General features: G+C 40.9%; 1 protein-coding gene across 18 annotated transcripts in view; it reads right to left on the reverse strand.

The window, feature by feature from the left end:
- Nucleotides 1–24,484, reverse strand: part of SIPA1L2 (signal induced proliferation associated 1 like 2) — a 260,821-nt gene that overhangs the window by 132,011 nt on the left and 104,326 nt on the right. For 10 of the 18 annotated variants that reach the window (XM_043511365.1, XM_043511358.1, XM_043511360.1 and 7 more), the window contains 2 exons: nucleotides 15,057–15,113; nucleotides 12,767–14,471 (listed from right to left, as the gene is read on the reverse strand). In XM_043511365.1, the coding sequence (XP_043367300.1) occupies nucleotides 12,767–14,228 (1,462 nt within the window). In that variant the 5' untranslated portion in view covers nucleotides 14,229–14,471; nucleotides 15,057–15,113. The remainder of the gene's footprint in view (nucleotides 1–12,766; nucleotides 14,472–15,056; nucleotides 15,114–24,484) is intronic. The other 8 variants (XM_043511368.1, XM_043511361.1, XM_043511363.1 and 5 more) reach the window with 2 other exon arrangements.

The following is a 24,484-nucleotide window of genomic DNA, read 5'->3' on the forward strand; positions in this document are numbered from 1 at the left end:
GTTTTTCGCCTTCCTCTGTAGCCTGAGGCACGGGTCCCTTGAGGGAGGATTCTCTGCTCCTTTAAGTCTTTAAACCACGATTTGAGGACTTCAATAGCTCAGACATAGGTGAGGTTTTTCATAGGAGTGGGTGGGTAAGATTTTGTGGCCTGCGTTGTGCAGAAGGTCAGACTAGATTATCAGAATGGTCCCTTCTGACCTTAGTATCTATGAATCTACAGGCTTTGGAAAAGTTGAGAACTAGATCCAAACTTGGCAGTTCCAGCTCATCTCTTGTCCAAAGTGGAAGACATTCAGAAACAAACTTAATTCAGCTAAATATATTAGATTACATTGAATCAAAGGTGGTAGGTAGGATGCTTTCAAGGAAGAGAACTAACCAATGAGGAGGTGCATCTAGAAAATGAAAGCATGATGAAGACACTGGTCTTTTGGAAGGGGATCTTTAATGCAAGACACAATTTTTAAAAATGTTCCAAAATGCAAGTTAAATACAAGGATTTTTCCCGACTGAAGAGAAAAAAGAGGAAAAAGGAAACAAAATAAAGTTACTCTCAGTGGCACTCTGTACCTCAAAGCCACAATCTGGAACGCCCGTATTCACCACTGACAATTATGATAGGTTTTGTACAAAGTATGCCTTTATGAGGTATCATTTTAAAAGTCTTGATCTGTTGAACATTAATATCCTTTTGGATTGCATGCTCTATCATTGTATGTAAAGTTATGAAGTTTTGCTTCATGTGTATTACTGAAATATGTTGTGATATTGTAAACAACCATAACCAGCCTTTCAGGTATAACAATGGAGTACACAGCATTATTGGCTCATCAACACCCATCAAGGAAAGAATCCACTATCCCAGGAACTGTATACAATGGAGACTTCTCAGAGAGAGCATGTATACAATGGAGACTGTTTGATCCACGTCATAGCAAAAGATCTTTCCAGCAAACTGGAAGAAACTATAAAAAGAGGGGAAGTGATATCATGGCTTGGCCACACTCCCCACGCAACTCAACACCTGGAAACACATCTGGAGGATAGAGACTTTGAACTGGGGAGAGTGGGCCCAAGCCAGAGAAGAGTCCCAGTCTGAGTATTGAGGAACTATATCATCTGTCAGGGTGAGCCACTGCTTGATTCAAATCCTGGTTAATTTGTAGAACTCAGACTGCGAATTCACTTATTTCTTACATAACCAACTTTGATCTCTATGCTTGCTACTTATAATCACTTAAAGTCCATCTTTCTGTAGTTAATAAATCTGTTTTATATTTTATCTAAAACCATGTATTTTGGATGAAGTGCTTGGGAAATCTCAGCTCAGTTTACAAAGGCTAGCACGTGTCCTCTCCACATTGAGGAGGGGCGGACTGTGTAATAACTTACACTGATCAGGCTTCTGACAAGGACAAGACAGTACAGTTCTGGGGTGAAAGGCTGGGGAGCTGGGGAAATTGGCTGGAGCCTCTCTATTGTTGGCTTATAAGTGTCTGGCAAAGCATTCATATAACTCAGTTGGGTGTGTCCCTGCCTTTGGATGTCTGTGTAAGTGCAGGTTTCAGAGTAGCAGACATGTTAGTCTGTATTCGCAAAAAGAAAAGGAGTACTTGTGGCACCTTAGAGACTAACAAATTTATTAGAGCATAAGCTTTCGTGAGCTACAGCTCACTTCATCGGATGCATTTGGTCGAAAAAACAGAGGAGAGATTTATATACACACACACAGAGAACATGAAACAATGGGTTTATCTCACACACTGTAAGGAGAGTGATCACTTAAGATAAGCCATCACCAGCAGCAGGGGGGGAAAAGGAGGAAAACCTTTCATGGTGACAAGCAAGGTAGGCTAATTCCAGCAGTTAACAAGAATATCAGAGGAACAGTGGGGGGTGGGGTGGGGGGGAGAAATACCATGGGGAAATAGTTTTACTTTGTGTAATGACTCATCCATTCCCAGTCTCTATTCAAGCCTAAGTTAATTGCATCCAGTTTGCAAATTAATTCCAATTCAGCAGTCTCTCGTTGGAGTCTGTTTTTGAAGCTTTTTTGTTGAAGGATAGCCACTCTTAGGTCTGTGATCGAGTGACCAGAGAGATTGAAGTGTTCTCCAACTATGTAAGTGCAGTACGTGCCAAAGATTTGTGGCTTAGCAACAGCATCACAATGTGAGAGGGATATCCCAAGTTGGTGGGACAGGAGGCTTAGCAGTCCCAGAGTCCAGGTTGCACCCCAGGGACCCCATCATACTCTCCCAAAGCCCTACAATTCAAATATCTAAAAGCTCTTCACTTTTTCATTTTGGAGTGTATAGAAGTCAATTTCCCTTTGAATACAAGGGTCCTATTGATACTGAATGGATCTCATATTCATAAAATTCAATTTGCAAAGAGAAAAGACTGTCTCCAAGCTACTGAATACAGAACTGGCAGCTGATGCTGAAAGTCTGATAAGGCTTCCAACCCTGATGTACACTTAATGTCCTTTTTAGACACAGACGCTTCTTTTATTTGCTATCCATAAGTAGTTGCAATTACACATTAAGAAGTGGTTGTAAGCAAAGTAGTGATAGTCCTCATTGGTTAGTGATGGAGATAATTCCTGCACGGAAAAGGACATTTTAAAAAACAAACTTAATGCTAAATAATGCTCCTTTCAATTACCCTTTAAAATTTTTGCATACATCTTTCTCCTTTTACTAACTCCCTCAAGTCTGCTAAACTGAAATCCATGTAAGGACATTGTCTATACATCAGAGCTACAATAAAACATTTTAGTTGTTGCAAATCATATCAAGAGTGATAAATATTTTACACAATCAATGTGAAAATATTTTATTTTACATCCATGTATTGTGTGGAGTTTATTTTTGCAATAGCTATGCATCTTATATACACAACAATAAACTGTTTATTTCAGAAATTAGAAGTTGAATTCCTAATCCATAATTTGTTGATAGAGAAGAAAAGGAATACTTGTGGCACCTTAGAGACTAACAAATTTATTTGAGCATAAGCTTTTGTGAGCTACAGCTCACTTCATCGGATGCATTTGGTGGAAAATGCAGAGCGGAGATTTATATACACACACAGAACATGAAACAATGGGTTTTATCATACACACTGTAAGGTGAGTGATCACTTAAGATGAGCCATCACCAGCAGCGGGGGGGGGGGGGGGGCAGGAGGAAGAAAACCTTTCATGGTGTCAAGCAAGGTAGGCTATATCCAGCAGTTAACAAGAATATCTGAGGAACAGTCGGGGTGGGGTGGGGGGGGAGAAATACCATGGGGAAATAGTTTTACTTTGTGTAATGACTCATCCATTCCCAGTCTCTATTCAAGCCTAAGTTAATTGTATGCAGTTTGCAAATTAATTCCAATTCAGCAGTCTCTCGTTGGAGTCTGTTTTTGAAGCTTTTTTGTTGAAGGATAGCCACCCTCAGGTCTGTAATCGAGCGACCGGAGAGAATGAAGTGTTCTCCGACTGGTTTTTGAATGTTATAATTCTTGATGTCTGATTTGTGTCCATTTATTCTTTTACATAGAGACTGTCCAATTTGGGGTATTCTATCTGCTACCCAAGATCCATAAACCTGGAAATCCTGGACGCCCCATCATCTCAGGCATTGGCACCCTGACAGCAGGATTGTCTGGCTATGTAGACTCCCTCCTCAGGCCCTACGTTACCAGCACTCCCAGCTATCTTCGAGACACCACTGACTTCCTGAGGAAACTACAATCCATTGGTGTTCTTCCTAAAAACACCATCCTAGCCACTATGGATGTAGAAGCCCTCTACACCAACATTCCACACAAAGATGGGCTACAAGCCGTCAGGAACAGTATCCCCGATAATGTCACAGCTAACCTGGTGGCTGAACTTTGTGACTTTGTCCTCACATAACTATTTCACATTTGGGGACAATGTATACCTTCAAGTCAGCGGCACTGCGATGGGTACCCGCATGGCCCCACAGTATGCCAACATTTTTATGGCTGACTTAGAACAACACTTCCTCAGCTCTCGTCTCCTAATGCCCTACTCTACTTGCGCTACATTGATGACATCATCATCATCTGGACCCATGGAAAAGAAGCCCTTGAGGAATTCCACCATGATTTCAACAATTTCCATCCAACTATCAACCTCAGCCTGGACCAGTCCACACAAGAGATCCACTTCCTGGACACTACGGTGCTAATACGCGATGGTAACAAACACCACCCTAGATCGGAAACCTATTGACCGCTATTCCTACCTACATGCCTCTAGCTTTCATCCAGATCATACCACACGATCCATTGTCTACAGCCAAGCTCTACGACATAACTGCATTTGCTCCAACCCCTCAGACAGAGACAAACACCTACAAGATCTCTATCATGCATTCTTACAACTACAATACCCACTTGCTGAAGTGAAGAAACAGATTGACAGAGCCAGAAGAGTACCCAGAAGTCACCTACTATAGGACAGGCCCAACAAAGAAAACAACAGAACTCCACTAGCCATCACCTTCAGCCCCCAACTAAAACCTCTCCAACGCATCATCAAGGATCTACAACCTATCCTGAAGGACGACCCATCACTCTCACAGATCTTGGGAGACAGGCCAGTTCTTGCTTACAGACAGCCCCAACACTGTCCACATATCTATTCAGGAGACAGGACAGGACCAAAAAAGAAAACAGAACGCCACTAGCCATCACCTTCAGCATCATTAAGGATCTACAACATATCCTGAAGGATGACCCATCACTCCCACAGATCTTTGGAGACAAGCCAGTCCTTGCTTACAGACAGGCCCGCAACCTGAAGCAAATACTCATCAGCAATCACACACCACACAACAGAACCACCAACCCAGGAACCTATCCTTGCAACAAAGCCCGTTGCCAACTCTGTCCACATATCTATTCAGGGGACACCATCATAGGGCCTAATCACATCAGCCACACTATCAGAGGCTCGTTCACCTGCGCATCTACCAATGTGATATATGCCATCACGTGCCAGCAATGCCCCTCTGCCATGTACATTGGTCAAACTGGACAGTCTCTACGTAAAAGAATGAATGGACACAAATCAGACGTCAAGAATTAGAACATTCAAAAACCAGTTGGAGAACACTTCAATCTCTCTGGTCACTCGATCACAGACCTAAGAGTGGCTATACTTCAACAAAAAAGCTTCAAAAACAGACTCCAACGAGAGACTGCTGAATTGGAATTAATTTGCAAACTGGATACAATTAACTTAGGCTTGAAGAGAGACTGGGAATGGATGAGTCATTACACAAAGTAAAACTATTTCCCCATGTTATTTCTCCCCCCCCCCCACCCCGCACTGTTCCTCAGATGTTCTTGTTAACCGCTGGACATAGCCTACCTTGCTTGTCACAATGAAAGGTTTTCCTCCTTCCCCCCCCTCTGCTGCTAGTGATGGCTCATCTTAAGTGATCACTCTCTTTACAGTGTGTATGATAAAACCCATTGTTTCATGTTCTCTGTGTGCGTATATAAATCTCCGCTCTGTATTTTCCACCAAATGCATCCGATGAAGTGTGCTGTTGCTCACGAAAGCTTATGCTCTAATAAATTTGTTAGTCTCTAAGGTGCCACAAGTACTCCTTTTCTTTTTGCGAATACAGACTAACACAGCTGCTACTCTGAAACTTGATAGGGAAATTGTTAATGCTGCATATGCCGAATTGTTTTTTAAAACAGAAATAAAAGATGCATGTTGACAGCTGCCAGTTATAAAACTGAACTAAAACACCAATTAGACAGAAATAGGGTGACTCGATATCCCGATTTTATAGGGACAGTTCTGATTTTGGGGTCTTTTTTCTTATATAGGCTCCTATTACTCCTCACCCCGTCCCGATTTTTCACATTTGCTGTCTGGTCACCACAGGGACACGCATCTCAAAGAACTCCAGTTATTGCACAAGTTGAGTAACCTCTTCTGTTTCAAGTAGTGTCTCTGGGAGCGCTCCACTTCAGGGGACTCCCAAGCAATATTGCTCTAAGGTGGCAGGTAGTTTGAAGAAGAGTCCAACAGAAAGCAAGGATTGCACTGCCTGCAGCAGCATGGGATCTTGCTGCCAGCACCAAAACATAACGATTAGAGAAAGTATAACCAGATGACCAAGTTACCACTCTACAGATGTCTGCTACTGATACATTCTTAAGTAAGGCTATACATGTAGCTAGTACTCTTATGGAATGTGCCATCACTCTTCAAGGCGCTTGACCATGAGTTGTGTCGTAAAAGATCTTAGTACGACTGGAGATCCACTTTGATAACCTCCGTTTTGAAATTACTGAATGCTTGTTTCAGTCCGATTTGGATACAAATAGTCTTCTAAATAGTCTATCTACGTAAAAGGCTAATGCCCTCCTGACATATAGGATATGGAATATGGCTTCTTCATTCTGGTGTGGTTTGGGGGTGGGGAACTAGGAGATGAATGGTTTGATTAATATGAAATTTGAGGACATCTTAAGTAAAAATCTTGGATGGACCCGCAACAACACTTTCTGGTGATTACCATAAAAGGGGGGTCTGCCATTAAAGCCCCCAAGTCTCCAACCCTTTGGGTAGAAGTGAATGCTACCAGAAAGAGTTTTCGGTGATAAACCTAATAAAGAACAAGTAGCTAGTGGCTCAAAAGGGTATTTCATACTGCAATTAAGGACTAGGTTCAGATCCCAACTAGGAGTACTATTTCTGATTTGTGGGAAGATATTGGACAAACTTCTTATGAATCTTGCCATAGCTGGGTAAGCGAAGAGCGAAAAGTCCCCAGTGGGTGTGTGAAAAGCTGTTGTTGATGCTAAGTGAATCCTAATGCAATTCATAGAAAGACCCAATGTTTTCAATTACAAGAGGTAATCCAATACCTTAAAAAGAGGAAAGCAAGTCTGAAAAATCTGATGACCATTATACCAAAGATATTGTTTCCATTTCTGGGAGGTAAATATTTCTTGTAGATTTTTTTCTACTATTTAATAAAATGTGTTGTACCTCTGATGAACAGGATACCTCTATTCCGGAAAGCCATTGAGGAAGTTATGCTTGGAGCCTCACAATCTGTAAATTGTGGTGAAGTGTCTGATCTGCAGCCTGAGTCCATAAGTGAGGACTGATTGGAAGCCTCCATGGAGGGCAAATGGTGAGTCTGATGAGATAGGGATACCAGACTTGTCTTGGCCACATTGGTGCAATTAATATGACTCTGGCCCACTCCTGTTTCTTCTCATTGAGAACCTTAAACAAGAACGGTGTTGGTGGATACACATAGTGAAGTCCATCTGATGAGAAATGTATCTTCTAGGGACTGAGACCCTCTCTGCAGCAATACCTGATGCATTTTGCATTGGCTGCTGTAGCAAGTAGATTGACCTATGGGAACCTCAAGCTAAGAATACTACCCGGAGGACTCAGCTGTTCAGTTCCCATATGTAAATTTAGAAAGCAAATTGTGCTGAGGACATCTGCCATGGTTTTCTAAATATCTGAGAAGTAAGAAGCTGTGATGACGAAGTACCAATTCTAGAGTTTTATCACTTTAGCACAGAGATGTGGAATGTGCTCCTCCCTGATGTTGATACTGTAGAATTGATCAATGAAATTGTTCTTAATTGTTCACTTTATTAATATAACTTCATAAGCAAAGTTTTATGAATGAAACAACATTTCATGAAACAGATTACCCCAATAACTGGCTAATTGAGTTTCACTTTCAATCCAATTGCTGCTTAAATCACTGAAACTTGCACTGTTTCAACATTGTAACTTCTGCTCACTGTTTGCCATTCCTTACACTTGTCCATATTGCAACTCAAACTTCATTTTAACTTGTCCCAAACTCCATTTTAAAATGCTCACTCCATTTTGTAAACCTGCTGCAACCTTCATTTTGCAAAACCCTAATGTAATCTTATTAGTTTAGTTTAGATATGTGAATAAGGTATGGATGGATGGATAGAATCAACCTCCAGCGCTAGCCTCTCCTGATCAAATAAAGCATAATCACCACCAGCTGAAGATGCAGACAACAGCCCTGACAAAGCAAGAATAAAAAAAAGTACACCCTAAAAAGAAAACAAAAGTACAATTGAAGAAACATCAAAACTAGGTCCCAGGCTGAAAGTCATGTCTGCAATTGATGGGTGATCAATCACACTGAACCCAGAGGCAGCATGACACAGCAAGACCTATAGACTCTGGATTCAAACTAAAGCCTAAAAAAGGATGGATGAGATGGAAGACTTTGGAGGGTAACATTCTGCTGCCAACATGGAAGGGCATCGGTGCATGCCGAACAGAGACCCAGCCCTTCCTTGTGCCCAGCCTTCCTGGCCAATTAGCCACCACAAGCCACGAACTCAAGTTACATTCAGGACTGGTAACTATACAGCAGCTGCAGAACATTGTGTGTGTGTGTGTGTTATATTAGTTATTGGTCATAAATCAAATTGTGTTATAATACATGTGACATCTTGTCTTGTCCCCTGAAAAGATCCTGTGTAGTTTTGTCTGTGTAACAATACAATACATGCATGCCTTGTTGTCTGTCATTTTTACTGACTTTGATCTGATCAGAGGTAGAAAGTGTAAAACTTCATGTGGAGAAGATGCTCTTGTACCGACCATTTGCCTTGCACCTTGTGAGATCCCAGATGTGCCCTGCCCCCCAAACAAAAGAAGCAAAGCAGCTGATGTTATCACTACAGTAGGGGGGTTCTGAAAGAATGGGAGACCTGCACAAGTTTTGGTTGGGTCCTTCCACCAGCTGCGTGGCTGCAGAACCTATTGGGAAACAGACAGTAACTTGCCTAGGCTGTGCTTACTTGGTTTGTAAACCGTTCAACAAATCCCTGTAGACCTTGGTGCTATAATCTGCATGCTGACCTACAAAGATGACATATTTCCCAGCAGCTGAAGACAATCTTATTGTTATTTGAGGACTGCCCTGAATCTTTGAGATGACATTCAGTAGTGTGAGAAACCTACTGGAAGGAGGTACACTCTTCTCATCCAGAGAAGCTCCTATGAAGTCTAGAGACTGTAGAGGAGTCAAAAAGGGCTTTGTGGTTGATTTGAATGCCCAGGTTATGAAACAGAGAACACAGTTTTACTGACACCAACACTTCCTGCTATGATCTACCTCGATCATCCGGATACAGGAAAACAAATTATGCCCATAAGACATAGGTGGGCATCAACTACTACCAGAATCTTTGAGGATATCCTGGGGGCCAAAGATAGGCCAAAGGGAGCACCCAGTAGTGGTAACACTTCTTGCTGATTAGAAAATGAAGAAACCTCTTGTGTGAAGGGTGAATAGAAATATGAAAATATGCATCTTGAAGGGCAAAAAATCATGAACTAGTCTCCTAATTCTAACAAGGAAATTATTGCTGTAAGGGTCACCATCCTGAATTTTTGCTGTTTTTACATACCTGGTTAGAGACCTGAGGTCTAAAATTAGCCTCCATCCTTCGTTCTTTCTGGGAATCTAGAAGCACTTTAATTAAAATCCCTTTTCCCTGTTCTGTACAGGAACTGGTTCTATTGCTCCTAAACATAGAAGTGAGGCCATCTCTTGCATGAGAAACTGATCATGAAAGGAGTCCCGGAAGAGAGAAGGGGAAGTCTTCTACAATACTCTAAACCTCTCTTTGGAAGCCCAACAGCTGCAACCAAAACTTCCTTATGACCACTGCAGTGGATATAGTATGTGTTCAGTATCTGCAGCGTACAAGGAGACCTGGAGTGATGTCTTTGACAGGAGATGACCGACTTGTATCATGGCCTTAAAGGGGTCATGATGTTCCTCTGGCAGGTGATCAATAAAGGAATTAAATTTGTTATAATTTAAATAGTTGTATTTGGCTATGAGTGCCTGATGGTTTGGTATTCTGAAGTGAAGAGTGGCAGAAACGTAGGATTTGTGACCAAAAAGATCAAGCCTCCTGTGGTCCTTACTGTATGGGGTGGACTTTGAGCAATGTTGTGGGTGTTCATTAACTGCCTCCACTACTAGGAACTTGGAGCTGGATGAAAAATAAAAATTCTGATTTCCTGGCATGAACATAATTTTTTATCCACCCTCCTGAAGGTAGGCAGTGAAGTAGCTGGGGTTTACCCAACTGTCTTAGCAGGTTCCATAAGAGCTTCATTGACCAGAATGGCAATTCTTTTAGATGTCCAGGTGTGCAAAATATGTAGGAGTTTGAGGTGGGACAGCTGAACCTCCTATATGGGAATCTAAAGTGTGTCAGCAATTTCCTTCATCAGTTCCTGCAACTGCCTGAAGTCATCTGCCACTGAAGGTGGTAGGGGCAGGACAGCTTTGTGAGGCAATAAGATCGTATTAGTGAAAGGTGTCAATCTGCTCTTGCTTCTTGCACCTCAAAGGTCTCCTCCTCTGTCATAGGAAGTTGAGGCAAAGGGGCCCTTCTCTATTCCCATTGGTGGTGCAAAGGCCTCGTTGCAAACTGTTGACAATAGAATGCCCAGGGGTCCTACCAAGGTCACTGAGGGGGCCCAAAAGGCATAGCTGGAGTCATCCATCTGTGCTCCTGCCATGTGGTTGTCATTCGAGGTCTATCCTCCTGTAATATGTCAGTGTAGGAGGGAAAGTGATGTGTCCTGGAATAGACATTGGAACCCTACACCAAAATTTGAGAATCTGAGGAGTCCTCTTCCACGTACTCCAAGCGTGGTGGTGGTGGGAATAGGTATTCAGGTTGCAAAGTAGATGGGGATCTAGATGATAGAGGGGTCAGTGACCAAGAGAGTCTTGATGCTGACAAACCCCCATCACTGGTTAACAGAGAAGAGACTCGCTCTGAAGACACTATTGGGTCCTTGCGGTACCTAAATTCTTGTGGTATCAATAGTATCAAAGATGGGGTCGAGTGAGAACCTGTGGAGGACTGCTTTAGTCCCAGTGCAGCTTGTACCTAACTTCTGACATTTGAGTGAGTCAGCTCTGATTCCATGAGTACCGTAGGTAGCCAAGCGGTCTTTTGTACCCTTGACTTTAATGTTACCGGTACCAAGTGTTGTTCAGGGATGGGCTTAGAACTCTTTTCAACAGTGTCTCTGCTGCTCTGGGTACAACTACCCAAACTTGGTACTGAGTTCATCTCAGATGAATGATTCTTCTTCCTTTGTGGTACCAGTATCAGTCAGAGAATGCATGGAACTCCCCTTGGGAGGATAGCATGCTCTATAGCATTCTTGTGAGTCAGCAACCAAGGTATTCTTGGAGATTTACTCCATACCTCCTCCTGCTTAGCGGCAGATGTCAATGACGACTTTGAAAACATAGATATACTCGGTGCTGCTTTACTGCCTACATCTCTAAGGGTCTCTGGTGACAGATTTTGATGTGGACAAGGCACTAGCAGAACTGGAGTGTATGTACACAGTGGTCCTCCACCTTGGAGCCAAAAGTGATTGTAAATCAGACCTGGAGGGACTCCCACTGTTTCAACCAGGGTACCAATTAGTGACAACTGTCATTGGGGGTTGCTGAGCCTTTGCCCCTGGGAACAAGAATGACACCAACAATGTGTTTCACACAAGCTATGGAACAGCTATCAGATGACGACAATTCCATTTCTTAGTGTTCATATTTTGATTGATATACTCATCAAGTGTGCTGTTTCTAGTAAAGGAATCATAAACATACATTTCTAATTATATCAAAGCAAATATTACACAACATTTCATTTGGGTCAACTGTTCAGAATGACAATATGGGTTGTGTATATTGTATATACAACTTGAGTCCCTTCCACAGGGACAGACGAGGAAGTAGTACGTCAATCAATGTGGTGCTTGCTGCTGCTCAGATTTGGCTGGGAAGGCACAGCAAGCATGACAATAGGAAGACTCAGCCAAAGGCAGAGAACCTTTGTTATGGAGCAAGACAGAGGTTTTTATTACAATGGGATAAAAACCTGAGCTGTGTCTATACTAGTGCTTCACCCTGGAAAGCAGTTTAACGTTTTTCTAGTGTAGCTACACTAAAAGAACAGGGCTGATGGGCTTGGAAGGGAGCACATCCAGCCTTGCTTAACTAGAAGACTGGCTATTGTAATGCAGAGCTTTTGAGGGAGCTGAGAGAAACAGCAATGTAGGAGTGGTATATGAAAGATTCCAATAGCACGCCGAAGAAAAGAAAACACAGGGAAGGACCACAGAGAGAAAGATGGAAGAAACAAACAAGATTGGTAGACAAAATACACAGAAACTATAGGAGAAGAGAACAAAACCCAGACATGGTGATGTATTTTTTTTTAAAGTGCATTATGTAATCCGGTGGATGGATGTCAGCTACTCACCTAATTAAAGATGGTAGTTAACTACTGAAAAAGCTTCAAAAATAAAGCCTCCTCTCTAAAATTTTGGGCCTCAACTGTTCAGAGTAGTTTGACAGGAGATCAACATTTGCCCTGTTCTCAGGCAAAGAAAAATAAAGCCTTGTACAAGGAAACTAAATTTACAATATACTTTAAACTACACCACACTACTCAGTGACCTTGGACAAGTCACTTAATATTTCTGTACTTCATTTTGCTCATTGGGTACTACTACTTGCAATTCTCACAGATATAGTGAGAGGTTTAATTTTTGTCAAATATTTTGAGCGTCTTTGGGGGAAATGCTCTCTTTTAAAGGGCTAAATATTAAGCAAATTAAATCTGATATGTACACATCAAGAAGGAGAGACTTACCTTTTCCATAGAAGAACTTTCGGTAATAATATGCTCCAAGATCAATGTGTTCTATAATATAACGCTTAACTTTCTCCCGGTGAATTGATTGATTCTCTCTCGGCACCTCCAGTACAGAAACACCAGCATTCGTGCAGTGGGAACTTAGAGAGGATTCAAAGGAACAACTTTCACCTGAAGCAAAAGATGCAGAGTTTGCCCTGGAAAGTGCAATCCTCCTGTCTCCTTCTCCACCAGTTTCATTCCTGAAGTAAGGGCAACTCAGTATTAGGTCATTGCTTTTCCCATCACCCTCATCAGCATCTAGGTTTTCTTTTGAATTGAGGTCCTCTTTACTTCCCAAAGGAGATTCACAGTTTCCTGTCTGACCTGTTGTCATTTGAGTTTGTGATGCAGCTGAAGCCCCGGTGGTTATATTTTTTCTTTTTCCCACATTAACCCTGGTAGCCATTGCTTCATTTATGTTAAATAAAATGCTCTGAACATCATAATGTGCAAAACATTTTTGACAGTTCCAAGGATGAATGTTTCTCTCAAATCTACAATCATCCAGTTCTGAGGAAAATTTGAAAGTTTCATGCTCACTTTTAACAGTTCGCAATTTTCTAAACAGAGATGTTTCTACTGCTTCTGATTTTAGTCTCCATTTGAAAGATTTGTCCCTGTCTCTACCAATAAGCAGGGCACTATCCATATAATCCAATCCAGAAATCCTGACAAATTCTCCTCTGGAAATCTGTGTGGCAGCATGAAGACTTGGAGAAATTGTAGGGTCACAGCGGAAAAACTCAGGAAATCCAAATGGAGCAAGAGTTTTTTGTTCAAAATTTTCCACTCGATATCCTCTGAGCATTGCAAAAAAATTCTCACCAGATAAACCTTGCCTGTCAATTGAAGAAGTACTTCCATATTCTCTATGAAGAGCTGCTCCCGTATTTGGGTTAACAGCATTCTGGTCCAACACATCTTCAGCATCAATGTCACTAATGGTGACATCACTGTTGCTTCTTTGTCTTATGGGATGAAGTCCCCTCTGGACAAAGAGATCTTCTATTGTATATTTGGTCTCTGCAAACTCCAAATCCAACTGCTGTTCTTGTTGCCCATCACTTTGGTCATTTTGTCCATTTGGAATTACTGATCCAACACTCTCATAACTGGTTTGAGATCTACTCTCCCATACTGCTTTACTTAGTTCCTTAGAGCAATCCTTTTTAGGAGGCCATTCAGATACCCTCGCTCGGACACCCATTTTAGGCATAGCTGGTGTACCATTAGTTTGATTACTTTCATTTTTGCTAGATGTACTTAAAGAAACAGGAGGACCCAGGTTACCATTTAAAGCTTTAAATTTTCTAGCAAAGTAGTCATCGGACTGCATACTTCTTGAAGACTCCTTGAACTTTGAGGACGTTCGGCTGGGTTTGTGCTTATCTTCTTGTGAAGACCTTTGATCGCTCATGTCCACTCAAGGGCAAGGGAGTACCTAGTCTTACCTCCAAGACTGGTACTGCTGTTATCACATATGGAACAGAGAATTGCAAAGTAAGACAACTACAGTCTGTATCAGAGCATAATCATATCAGAGTGTCTTTTTTGTTAAAAAAATCAGAAAAACAAGTCTTCATATTTCCCTCAAGTTTAGAATTTAGAATTTCCCTCAGTTCAATTTGATATCAATCCAGGTGTATTCCTTGTACCTGTTCTGAAAAAGAAAAATGTGCATTAAAATCATTTACATTCAAGAGCAGGAAGTCTACAGTGTTACTTGTAAATATAAAACATCCTAAACACTATTAGTGGCCCATATATTCTCAAAGGAACTCAGATACACACACACTGAGTATATTACAAATTATTATGTAGTCAGAAAGGTAAAGATAGAAGTATGTTCTCATTTGCACTTCTTAGCAACCAATACGTTAGCCCAGTAGTATTCTTAATTATTAATGCTAAAGGTAGAGAATATGTAAATCAATCCAAATTGTTATTAACGTACGGAAGAACTTATCTATAAACATAACAAAAGCCACTACAGTTAATTTAAATCCACTATTAATACATCCCTGCCTAATTAATTTAAATCTGCAATAGATTACATACCTATTCCATTTGTCTTCTTTTCCTACTTTCATCTCAGCATCTTTTTCAAAACCGTACTAATGCATGGAATGCCCTCCCCATCCTAGTTTGCAAAGATGACTCTCCATATTCAAGCATCTCCTGAAAAGTCACTTCTTGATGCTCATATGAACAGAGTCAACAGTAATCAAGAAATCATAAGGCATACCCTTCAAGTTACTCTCTACTGTAGGTTTTCCAGTGCAGCCTCCTTTTTTTGATGTCTCTGAAAAAGAAAGAACTATGTGGCAGGGATTGCTCTCAGCCAATATCACTCATAAATGCAGTTGTGAGTACATCTGCTAAAAACTAAGGTCTGGTCTATTTTAAAATATTGGTCAGTTTAACTAAGTCAGTGAGAAGTGTAAAAAATACAATGCTCCTGAGCAGCGTAGATAAGCTGACTTAAGTCTCTGTGTAGTCAGTGCTAGGTAAATAGAAAATTTCTTCCGTCGACCTAGCTACCAACACTCAGGGAGGTGGATTATGTACACCAATGGGAGAACGCCTGTCATCGACATAGGCAGTGTCTACACTGAAGCACTACAGCAGCAGCACAGCTGTACCACTGTAGCATTTTAAGTGTAAACAAGCCCTCAGTATTTCATTTCTTGGACGATGGACTGGAAGAATCCACAAGTGATTCTGTCCACTGGTACAAAAGAGTCAGTAAAATTTAGTCTGATTAGGAAAAACATTCAGTTGGTGATTAGAGCTGGTTGGAACATTTTCAGTGAAATTTCATTTAATTGAAGCCAAAACACTCCAAACATAAGGGAGATGTCAGTTTCAACCAAGTTTTGAATTTGGGACTTGCCATTAGGCAAACAGTGATGATATTGCAAACACCGTAAACCATGCTGGAAAATAATAAAATAAGCCGGGGCATACTGGCTTACTTTCACCTCTGGTGGAGGTAAGAGGAGGGCAGAGAGGAAAAATTTTGTTTCCTACCTATATCACAAAAGAAAAAAAGTATTTAAAATATTATTGGGGGGAAAAAGATTAAATTTAAGCTTTACAAAAGGACTTTTTTTCTTCCATATCTGGAGGAACATGGGAACCTGAACTTAGGCTTTGCCTGGTATAGCAAGACTGAAGCCCATTGTATACAAACGTAAGTTAGTTAACAGTGTTTAGAGTGCATAATCAGTCTTGCACTTGAAACTGTTTCCATTTGGCTGTACAACAGAGAAGAGGCCAAAAACACGTTAAGAACATGCTCTTCTTAAGGAACAAAAAAAAGTTGTGTTCCAGCCTAAGACCTTAAACACAATACCTACCTGTAGGTTAAAACAAAAAAGTTTTGCCTTGCCCACAGTGATCAACCAAACTATTTAACATGTTATTTAAATGTTAGTTAGTATGGAATCCAATTAAAATATCTTTAAAATATGACACACAGGATCTTTAAATATATTTTTAAGCATTTTACATTCCTTTGGTGAAAATAAAATGCAAGTAGGAAAATATCTTGTGGTATGTCTAGCTTTTGGGAAAAAATACTATTACAGAACTAAAGCACATGAATTATGGTATCATGCAAACAACCGACAGTAGCAACTAATAAGTGATCCTTCACATTCTTCAAAGAGCTTTCTCCAGATGTCAACTAATATGTTGTTAGAGGATTGGAGGTCCCCCCCTCAGAGAAAAGCAATCAAATTAGACTTAGACATCCCATCATAACCCCTCTACCTACTTTGCATTTTGCAACTACTTAAATAGTATTCAGAACAAAAAAAACAATTTTGCATTTCTGGAACAATCAAACTCCACTTATGCTGTGAAGATTAATTCTATTTTCTTTGAAGTGGCTGTAAATTAGGTTTTTCATACTATCTATCCAATTCACACATTCAAAGTGGAAAACCATTCATCAAAATCTATTCAACCTAGTTTTTTGAAGGGTATCACAAATATTTTTAAATTGTCACACAAACTAAATATAAATATAAAATGAGAAAAGACTATCCTGTAATAATCCCATTCTTCTCTTTCCCATCAAGAATTAGGAACAGAGAAATTCCTACATCAGATCAGAGCAACAGGCTGTCTATTACAGTATTGTATGTCTGACAATGGCCAGTACCAGGTGCTGTAGGGAAAGGTGCAATTTTCCACTACTGTGCGTAATTTTGGAATAAACTGCCCATGGGGAAGCTGTTTCCTATGTCCCATAAATTACTGGTGGTTTAAATACCCTGAAACAAAGCTTTAAATATCTCCCTATATAAAAAAAATAAATGGCTGTCATCCTAGCTCATGTACCTATGTATTTTCTTGTTATACATATAAATGGATAATCCTTTTTTAAACAAGCCTGTTTAGTCTTCAAGGATATCTTGTAGCACTGAGTTCCACTAGTTGATTATGTATTATGCAAAAACAGATATTTCCTTACATTTTATATATATTATCTTTCAATTTCATTAGATAGTCCCTTGTTATTGTATTATGAGAAAAAGTAAAGCAGGTGCTCCTATTTACTCTTTCTAGAGCATCTTTTGCTTCACCATGTCAACTTTTATTCATCTCCTCTGTAAACCTAACAGTCAAAAATGTTTCAGTCTCCGCTCATATGAAAGTCTTTCCATTTGTCTATTTAGAAGAGAAGCTCTTCTGGGCAGGAACAGTCTTTTTGTTATGTTTGTACAATATGGCTAGTACAACCAGGGGTGGGGTTTCTAGGCACTTCTGCAATACAAATAATAAAATCGTCATCATGTCATGCCTCTCGCAACTAATTCAGCTAGATCTTTTTTGTATAGTGACCAGAAATGCATGCACTATTTCAGCAAAGGGATAAAATTGATTTGTATGAAATAGCATTATAATCTTTTCTGTAATTTTTAAATTGCATTCCTCCCTACTCCCCAACAACGTTGGCTTATTTGACTGCTACTGTATATTGAGATGTCCAATGATGCCATGATTTGTCACATAGTTTTAACATATTGGTAGTCCAAGTCATTCCTTCCTGTGTGCAGTATACCTTGCATTTAAACACAACAAAATTTCATTTGCTATCCATTCATCTATCTTTGTTACTTCACTCTCATGTTCCCTACACTCGCCTAAGCAATTGAGTCATCTGCAACGTTTACCACCCACTTTTGATTTTATGTTCTTTTTGTCTAATTTCCTCACTTAAAAAAAAGCACACAGTGCTAGTTTTTTTTAACCTAATTACGAAGTTTTACTTAGTGACTCAGCTACTAAATTACTTCTTGAAGCACTTCATAGTTGAAATACCCCTTCCCCACCTATGTTAAACTTTCTATGCCAGCAGTTTGCTTCCACTTTTTCTACATATGCTCTTCCTTCCTCAAGATGTTCCCCAGCACCAGATACATTTCTTGATGCATGAGGAAGTGAGCAACTGCTTCACCTCTCAATCTCAACTACAGAAGTTTCGTTTCTCCATTCCAGCCTTATCTCCTCCTAGCAGATGCGTGACTTTCTTAAATGGAAGACACTCAGTTCTGAACTGGGACAATTCTACTATGTCTGTATAAATAATTCTGGCCCCTTCTGCCCTTTTAGTTCAGAATCTAGTAAATGCACCATGGGATCCATAGTGTTGATGCTCCATGCTCTCCATCACCTGAGAGGCTTTGAGGCCATGCCTCCTGTTCCATCTGACAAAACCTACAATTGTTGGAGGAAAGCATACTTCAAAAGGACTTGAGCATTGTGGCCATTCTCTTTTCTTATGCTTCTCACGTCCTTCCAGGTTCACAGAAGGTATGACAGCCCATTCTCAGGGAAACAAATATTTGTGTACACTCAGTATTTTAAAGCAATAGCATATGGTATCCACTGGGTTTAAAAAATGACAACAAAAAAAACCAGTTATTCCCTCCACTGCTTCATAAAAGTCAGAGAACACTTTAAAACTAGTGTATTGGTTGACCAAGGAGATACCTAAATTGGCACTGATGTATGAATTAACACTTTATTGGAAACAGCAACATTTGGAAAAAAACTGCCCTTACAAGAGCCACTAAAGTGAAGGTATATGAACAAATAAGGCAGCCCTTTTAAAAATCTATAGTTGGACTAATTTACATAACCTTTTTATTTTTAATATGTCCAGTGGTTCTCAATCCATGGGACACTTAAGGCCCAATCACCACACAGCTGCGGCCCATGTAGGATCCTCAAGCCCATATAGATAGTATATATATTGTGTGGATGCAGCCCACAACACACAGAACACTGCATATGTCTGCCACAATGGTAAATCGGTTGAGAACCATTGATGTAGGCTGTGTGTACATTTAGTAGTGAATATTCCATAGATTCATAATTCAGTAATACAGAAGATGCTCTGTTTGAAAAAGGTTCAGATGATGAATAGATGGTATTACCTTCTATGGCATCACTCCCCATCTCATACATTTGTTTATCAATTGCTCTTTGCTCTATTTTTTATCTCTCCACAAAAAAGAATTGGACAAAATAGTCTACACACACCGCTCAGTTATAACTAATGCTTGCACCATTTATGATAAACTTGCTTTTGTTTGCGTTATAAAACATTTAATAAAACAGATTTCCTCCTCTGCCCCACCCCAACCCCAAAAGAATATTTGTCCATATCTTCCTCATTCCTGAACACCACACACACGCCTCTAGGTCAAGTTTCTCACTTTTCCCTTTTTTCTCCTCATCTTAGTCTTTCAGCTAGAGAGCCATTGCCAAACATGGTCAAAAGATAAAACTGGATGCCTACCCTGCTGTTCTGCTTGTGCCAGTCCTCTGCACTAGGGCTGCTGGATGTTATGCAAATAATTTAAGTTCCTTCCACAGAATTACAAAGACTTCCTTCTGAGCTCAATACAGCAGCTGGTTTGTTAGCCACAGTTTCAGTTCTCTTTAAGGTGGAATGTTTCCAAGTTTTCTGGGGACCTGGATATATGCCTACAAATGGTCCTGTGCCAATAACAGAGCAATGAATAAAAACTGTACTATTGGACTACCCTGTAAAAAGGAGGCTGCTTGGTAACCCTGCCTCATTGTCAGCCTTGATAGACAGAAATTAATGATGTAAGGGGCCTTTCTGAGATTATTTTGTTGATCAAGAAACTAGAAATCTGCCCCTATTATTAGAGAATTTTATCACCCTAAAAAGAATGCATAATTAATCCTTGTACTATTCATCAAGATTAAAATTCAATAATTGTGATTCTGAGGCTGTGCTAATCTTAAAAAATGGGAAGTGCAATTTGATAAAATAGGACTATAAATGTGAATACCAGGCCAAATCTTATGATCAGCCAGACATTTGATTTGCATTTGACTGATTCTACACAGCATTTTGTTATGAGCAATAAGAGTTCTAGTCAGCTTTCAGTCTTCAGAGTAAAACATTTAAAGACATAGTGTTCTGTATTTTGCCAGGATAGTTAATGCAGCAGTAATACAACAGCTAATTTACAGCAAATCCATTTTTGGATGCAAGCTTAGCTTGGGACCCATCCTTCTATGACCTATGGAAATAATAGGGTGCAAAAGCAAAGAGGGGAGGGTCTATAAGCTACCTTTCTCCTCAAGAACTTTAAACTAGAGAATTCACTGGAGTAACATCAAGGTAGCTACAGTGTTAGTGGAAGAATACCTAAACTTTCAACTATTTAAGATAGAATCACCTGTACAAAAGTTGTCACAAGGAAAATATAGGTTTCAGAGTAGCAGCCGTGTTAGTCTGTATTCGCAAAAAGAAAAGGAGTACTTGTGGCACCTTAGAGACTAACAAATTTATTAGAGCATAAGCTTTCGTGAGCTATATCTCACTTCATTGGATGCATTTGGTGGAAAAAACAGAGGGGAGATTGATATACACACACAGAGAACATGAAACAATGGCTTTATCATACACACTGTAAGGAGAGTGATCACTTAAGATAAGCCATCACCAGCAGCAGGAGGGCGAAAGGAGGAAAACCTTTCATGGTGACAAGCAAGGTAGGCTATTTTCAGCAGTTAACAAGAATATCGGAGGAACAGTGGGGGGTGGGGTGGGGGGGAGAAACACCATGGGGAAATAGTTTTACTTTGTGTAATGACTCATCCATTCCCAGTCTCTCTTCAAGCCTAAATTAATTGTATCCAGTTTGCAAATTAATTCCAATTCAGCAGTCTCTCGTTGGAGTCTGTTTTTGAAGCTTTTTTGTTGAAGGATAGCCACTCTTAGGTCTGTAATCGAGTGACCAGAGAGATTGAAGTGTTCTCCAACTGGTTTTTGAATGTTCTAATTCTTGACGTCTGATTTGTGTCCATTCATGCTTTTACGTAGAGACTGTCCAGTTTGACCAATGTACATGGCAGAGGGGCATTGCTGGCACATGATGGCATATATCACATTGGTAGATGCGCAGGTGAACGAGCCTCTGATAGTGTGGCTGATGTGATTAGGTCCTATGATGGTGTCCCCTGAATAGATATGTGGACAGAGTTGGCAACGGGCTTTGTTGCAAGGATAGGTTCCTGGGTAGGTGGTTCTGTTGTGTGGTGTGTGGTTGCTGGTGAGTATTTGCTTCAGATTGGGGGGCTGTCTGTAAGCAAGGACTGGCCTGTCTCCCAAGATCTGTGAGAGTGATGGGTTGTCCTTCAGGATCACGCCACAAGGGGCCACAACAGTGGTTCCCGTAACCCACCCAGCAATATTGTTAATCTATCCAACTATACTCTTAGCCCAGCAGAAGAATCTGTCCTATCTCGGGGCCTCTCCTTTTGCCTCTCCACCCCCACGAACATGATACAGTTCTGTGGTGACCTAGAATCCTATTTTCGACATCTCCGACTCAAGGAATATTTCCAACACACCTCTGACCAACATATTAACCCACAGAGACCTTCCTACCAACACTAGAAAAAGAAGGATTCTGGGTGGACTACTCCTGAAGGTCGAAACAGCAGCCTGGACTTCTACATAGAGTGCTTCCGCGGACATGCACGAGCTGAAATTGTGGAAAAGCAGCATCGCTTGCCCCATAACCTGAGCCATGCAGAACACAATGCCATCTACAGCCTCAGAAACAACTCTGACATCATAATCAAAAAGGCTGACAAAGGAGGTGCTGTCGTCATCATGAATAGGTCGAAGTATGAACGAAAGGCTACTAGGCAGCTCTCCAACACCACTTTCTACAAGCCATTACCCTCTGATCCCACTGAGAGTTACCAAAAGAAACTACAGCATTTGCTCAAGAAACTCCCTGAAAAAGCACAAGAACAAATTCGCACAGACACACCCCTAGAACCCCGACCTGGGGTATTCTATCTGCTACCCAAGATCCATAAACCTGGAAATCCTGGACGCCCCATCATCTCAGGCATTGACAACCTGACAGCAGGATTGTCTGGCTATGTAGACTCCCTCCTCAGACCCTACGTTACCAGCACTCCCAGCTATCTTCGAGACACCACTGACTTCCTGAGGAAACTACAATCCATTGGTGTTCTTCCTAAAAACACCATCCCAGCCACTATGGATGTAGAAGCCCTCTACACCAACATTCCACACAAAGATGGGCTACAAGCCGTCAGGAACAGTATCCCCGATAATGTCATGGCTAACCTGGTGGCTGAACTTTGTCCTCACCCATAACTATTTCACATTTGGGGACAATGTATACCTTCAAGTAAGCAGCACTGCGATGGGTACCCGCATGGCCCCACAGTATGCCAACATTTTTATGGCTGACTTAGAACAACGCTTTCTCAGCTCTCGTCTCCTAATGGCCCTACTCTACTTGCGCTACATAGATGACATCATCATCTGGACCCATGGAAAAGAAGCCCTTGAGGAATTCCACCATGATTTCAACAATTTCCATCCCACCATCAACCTCAGCCTGGACTAGTCCACACAGGAGATCCACTTCCTGGACACTATGGTGCTAATACGCGATGGTCACAAACACCACCCTATATCGGAAACCTACTGACCGCTATTCCTACCTACATGCCTCTACCTTTCATCCAGATCATACCACACGATCCATTGTCTACAGCCAAGCTCTACGATATAACCGCATTTGCTCCAACCTCTCAGACAGAGACACACCTACAAGATCTCTATCATGCATTCCTTCAACTACTATACCCACCTGCTGAAGTGAAGGAAGATTGACAGAGCCAGAAGAGTACCCAGAAGTCACCTACTACAGGACAGGCCCAACAAAGAAAACAACAGAACGCCACTAGCCATCACCTTCAGCCCCCAACTAAAACCTCTCCAACGCATCATCAAGGATCTAAAACCTGTCCTGAAGGACGACCCATCACTCTCACAGATCTTGGGAGACAGGCCAGTCCTTGCTTACAGACAGCCCCCCAATCTGAAGCAAATACTCACCAGCAACCACACACCACACAACAGAACCACCAACCCAGGAACCTATCCTTGCAACAAAGCCCGTTGCCAACTCTGTCCACGTATCTATTCAGGGGACACCATCATAGGGCCTAATCACATCAGCCACACTATCAGAGGCTCCTTCACCTGCGCATCTACCAATGTGATATATGCCATCATGTGCCAGCAATGCCCCTCTGCCATGTACATTGGTCAAACTGGACAGTCTCTACGTCAAAGCATGAATGGACACAAATCAGACGTCAAGAATTAGAACATTCAAAAACCAGTTGGAGAACACTTCAATCTCTCTGGTCACTCGATCACAGACCTAAGAGTGGCTATACTTCAACAAAAAAGCTTCAAAAACAGACTCCAACGAGAGACTGCTGAATTGGAATTAATTTGCAAACTGGATACAATTAACTTAGGCTTGAATAGAGACTGGGAATGGATGAGTCATTACACAAAGTAAAACTATTTCCCCATGGTATTTCTCCCCCCCACCCCACCATCCCTCTGATATTCTTGTTAACTGCTGGTAATAGCCTACCTTGCTTGTCACCATGAAAGGTTTTCCTCCTTTCGTCCCCCTGCTGCTGGTGATGGCTTATCTTAAGTGATCACTCTCCTTACAGTGTGTATGATAAAGCCATTGTTTCATGTTCTCTGTGTGTGTATATCAATCTCCCCTCTGTTTTTTCCACCAAATGCATCCAATGAAGTGAGCTGTAGCTCACAAAAGCTTATGCTCTAATAAATTTGTTAGTCTCTAAGGTGCCACAAGTACTCCTTTTCTTTAAGGAAAATATAGACACTTAATTTAGTCTTAATTTACAATACCTTTCTAAATGAAATGGTTTTCCGTTTGCTTCTTTCCTTGTTTTTAACCACTAATATTAAGAATCGTTATTTGGAAAAACACTTGTAGATGGAGTTCATCTGTTCCTATTGTTTGTTCCTTAAAGCCAGACACTAGAGATTTACAGCTTGGGTTCCTAAATCAGAATGGCCTGGATTTTTAGAGGCACGGTGGAGAGTGTGGGTGCTCATTTAGGAGTGTGGGTGCTCAATAGGGATTTAGGTGCTTAACTTTCGATATCCAAGTTGGAAAAGCTTGGCCATATTCCTTTGTGTGATATCACAATTAACTGCTCTTGACATTGTGATGATATCACACAAAGGATTATTATTCCAAATGACACACATGCACCAAGAGCAGATGAACTCCT

This window comes from Dermochelys coriacea, chromosome 3 (assembly GCF_009764565.3).
Source record: "Dermochelys coriacea isolate rDerCor1 chromosome 3, rDerCor1.pri.v4, whole genome shotgun sequence".
Taxonomy (NCBI): Eukaryota; Metazoa; Chordata; order Testudines; family Dermochelyidae; genus Dermochelys; species Dermochelys coriacea.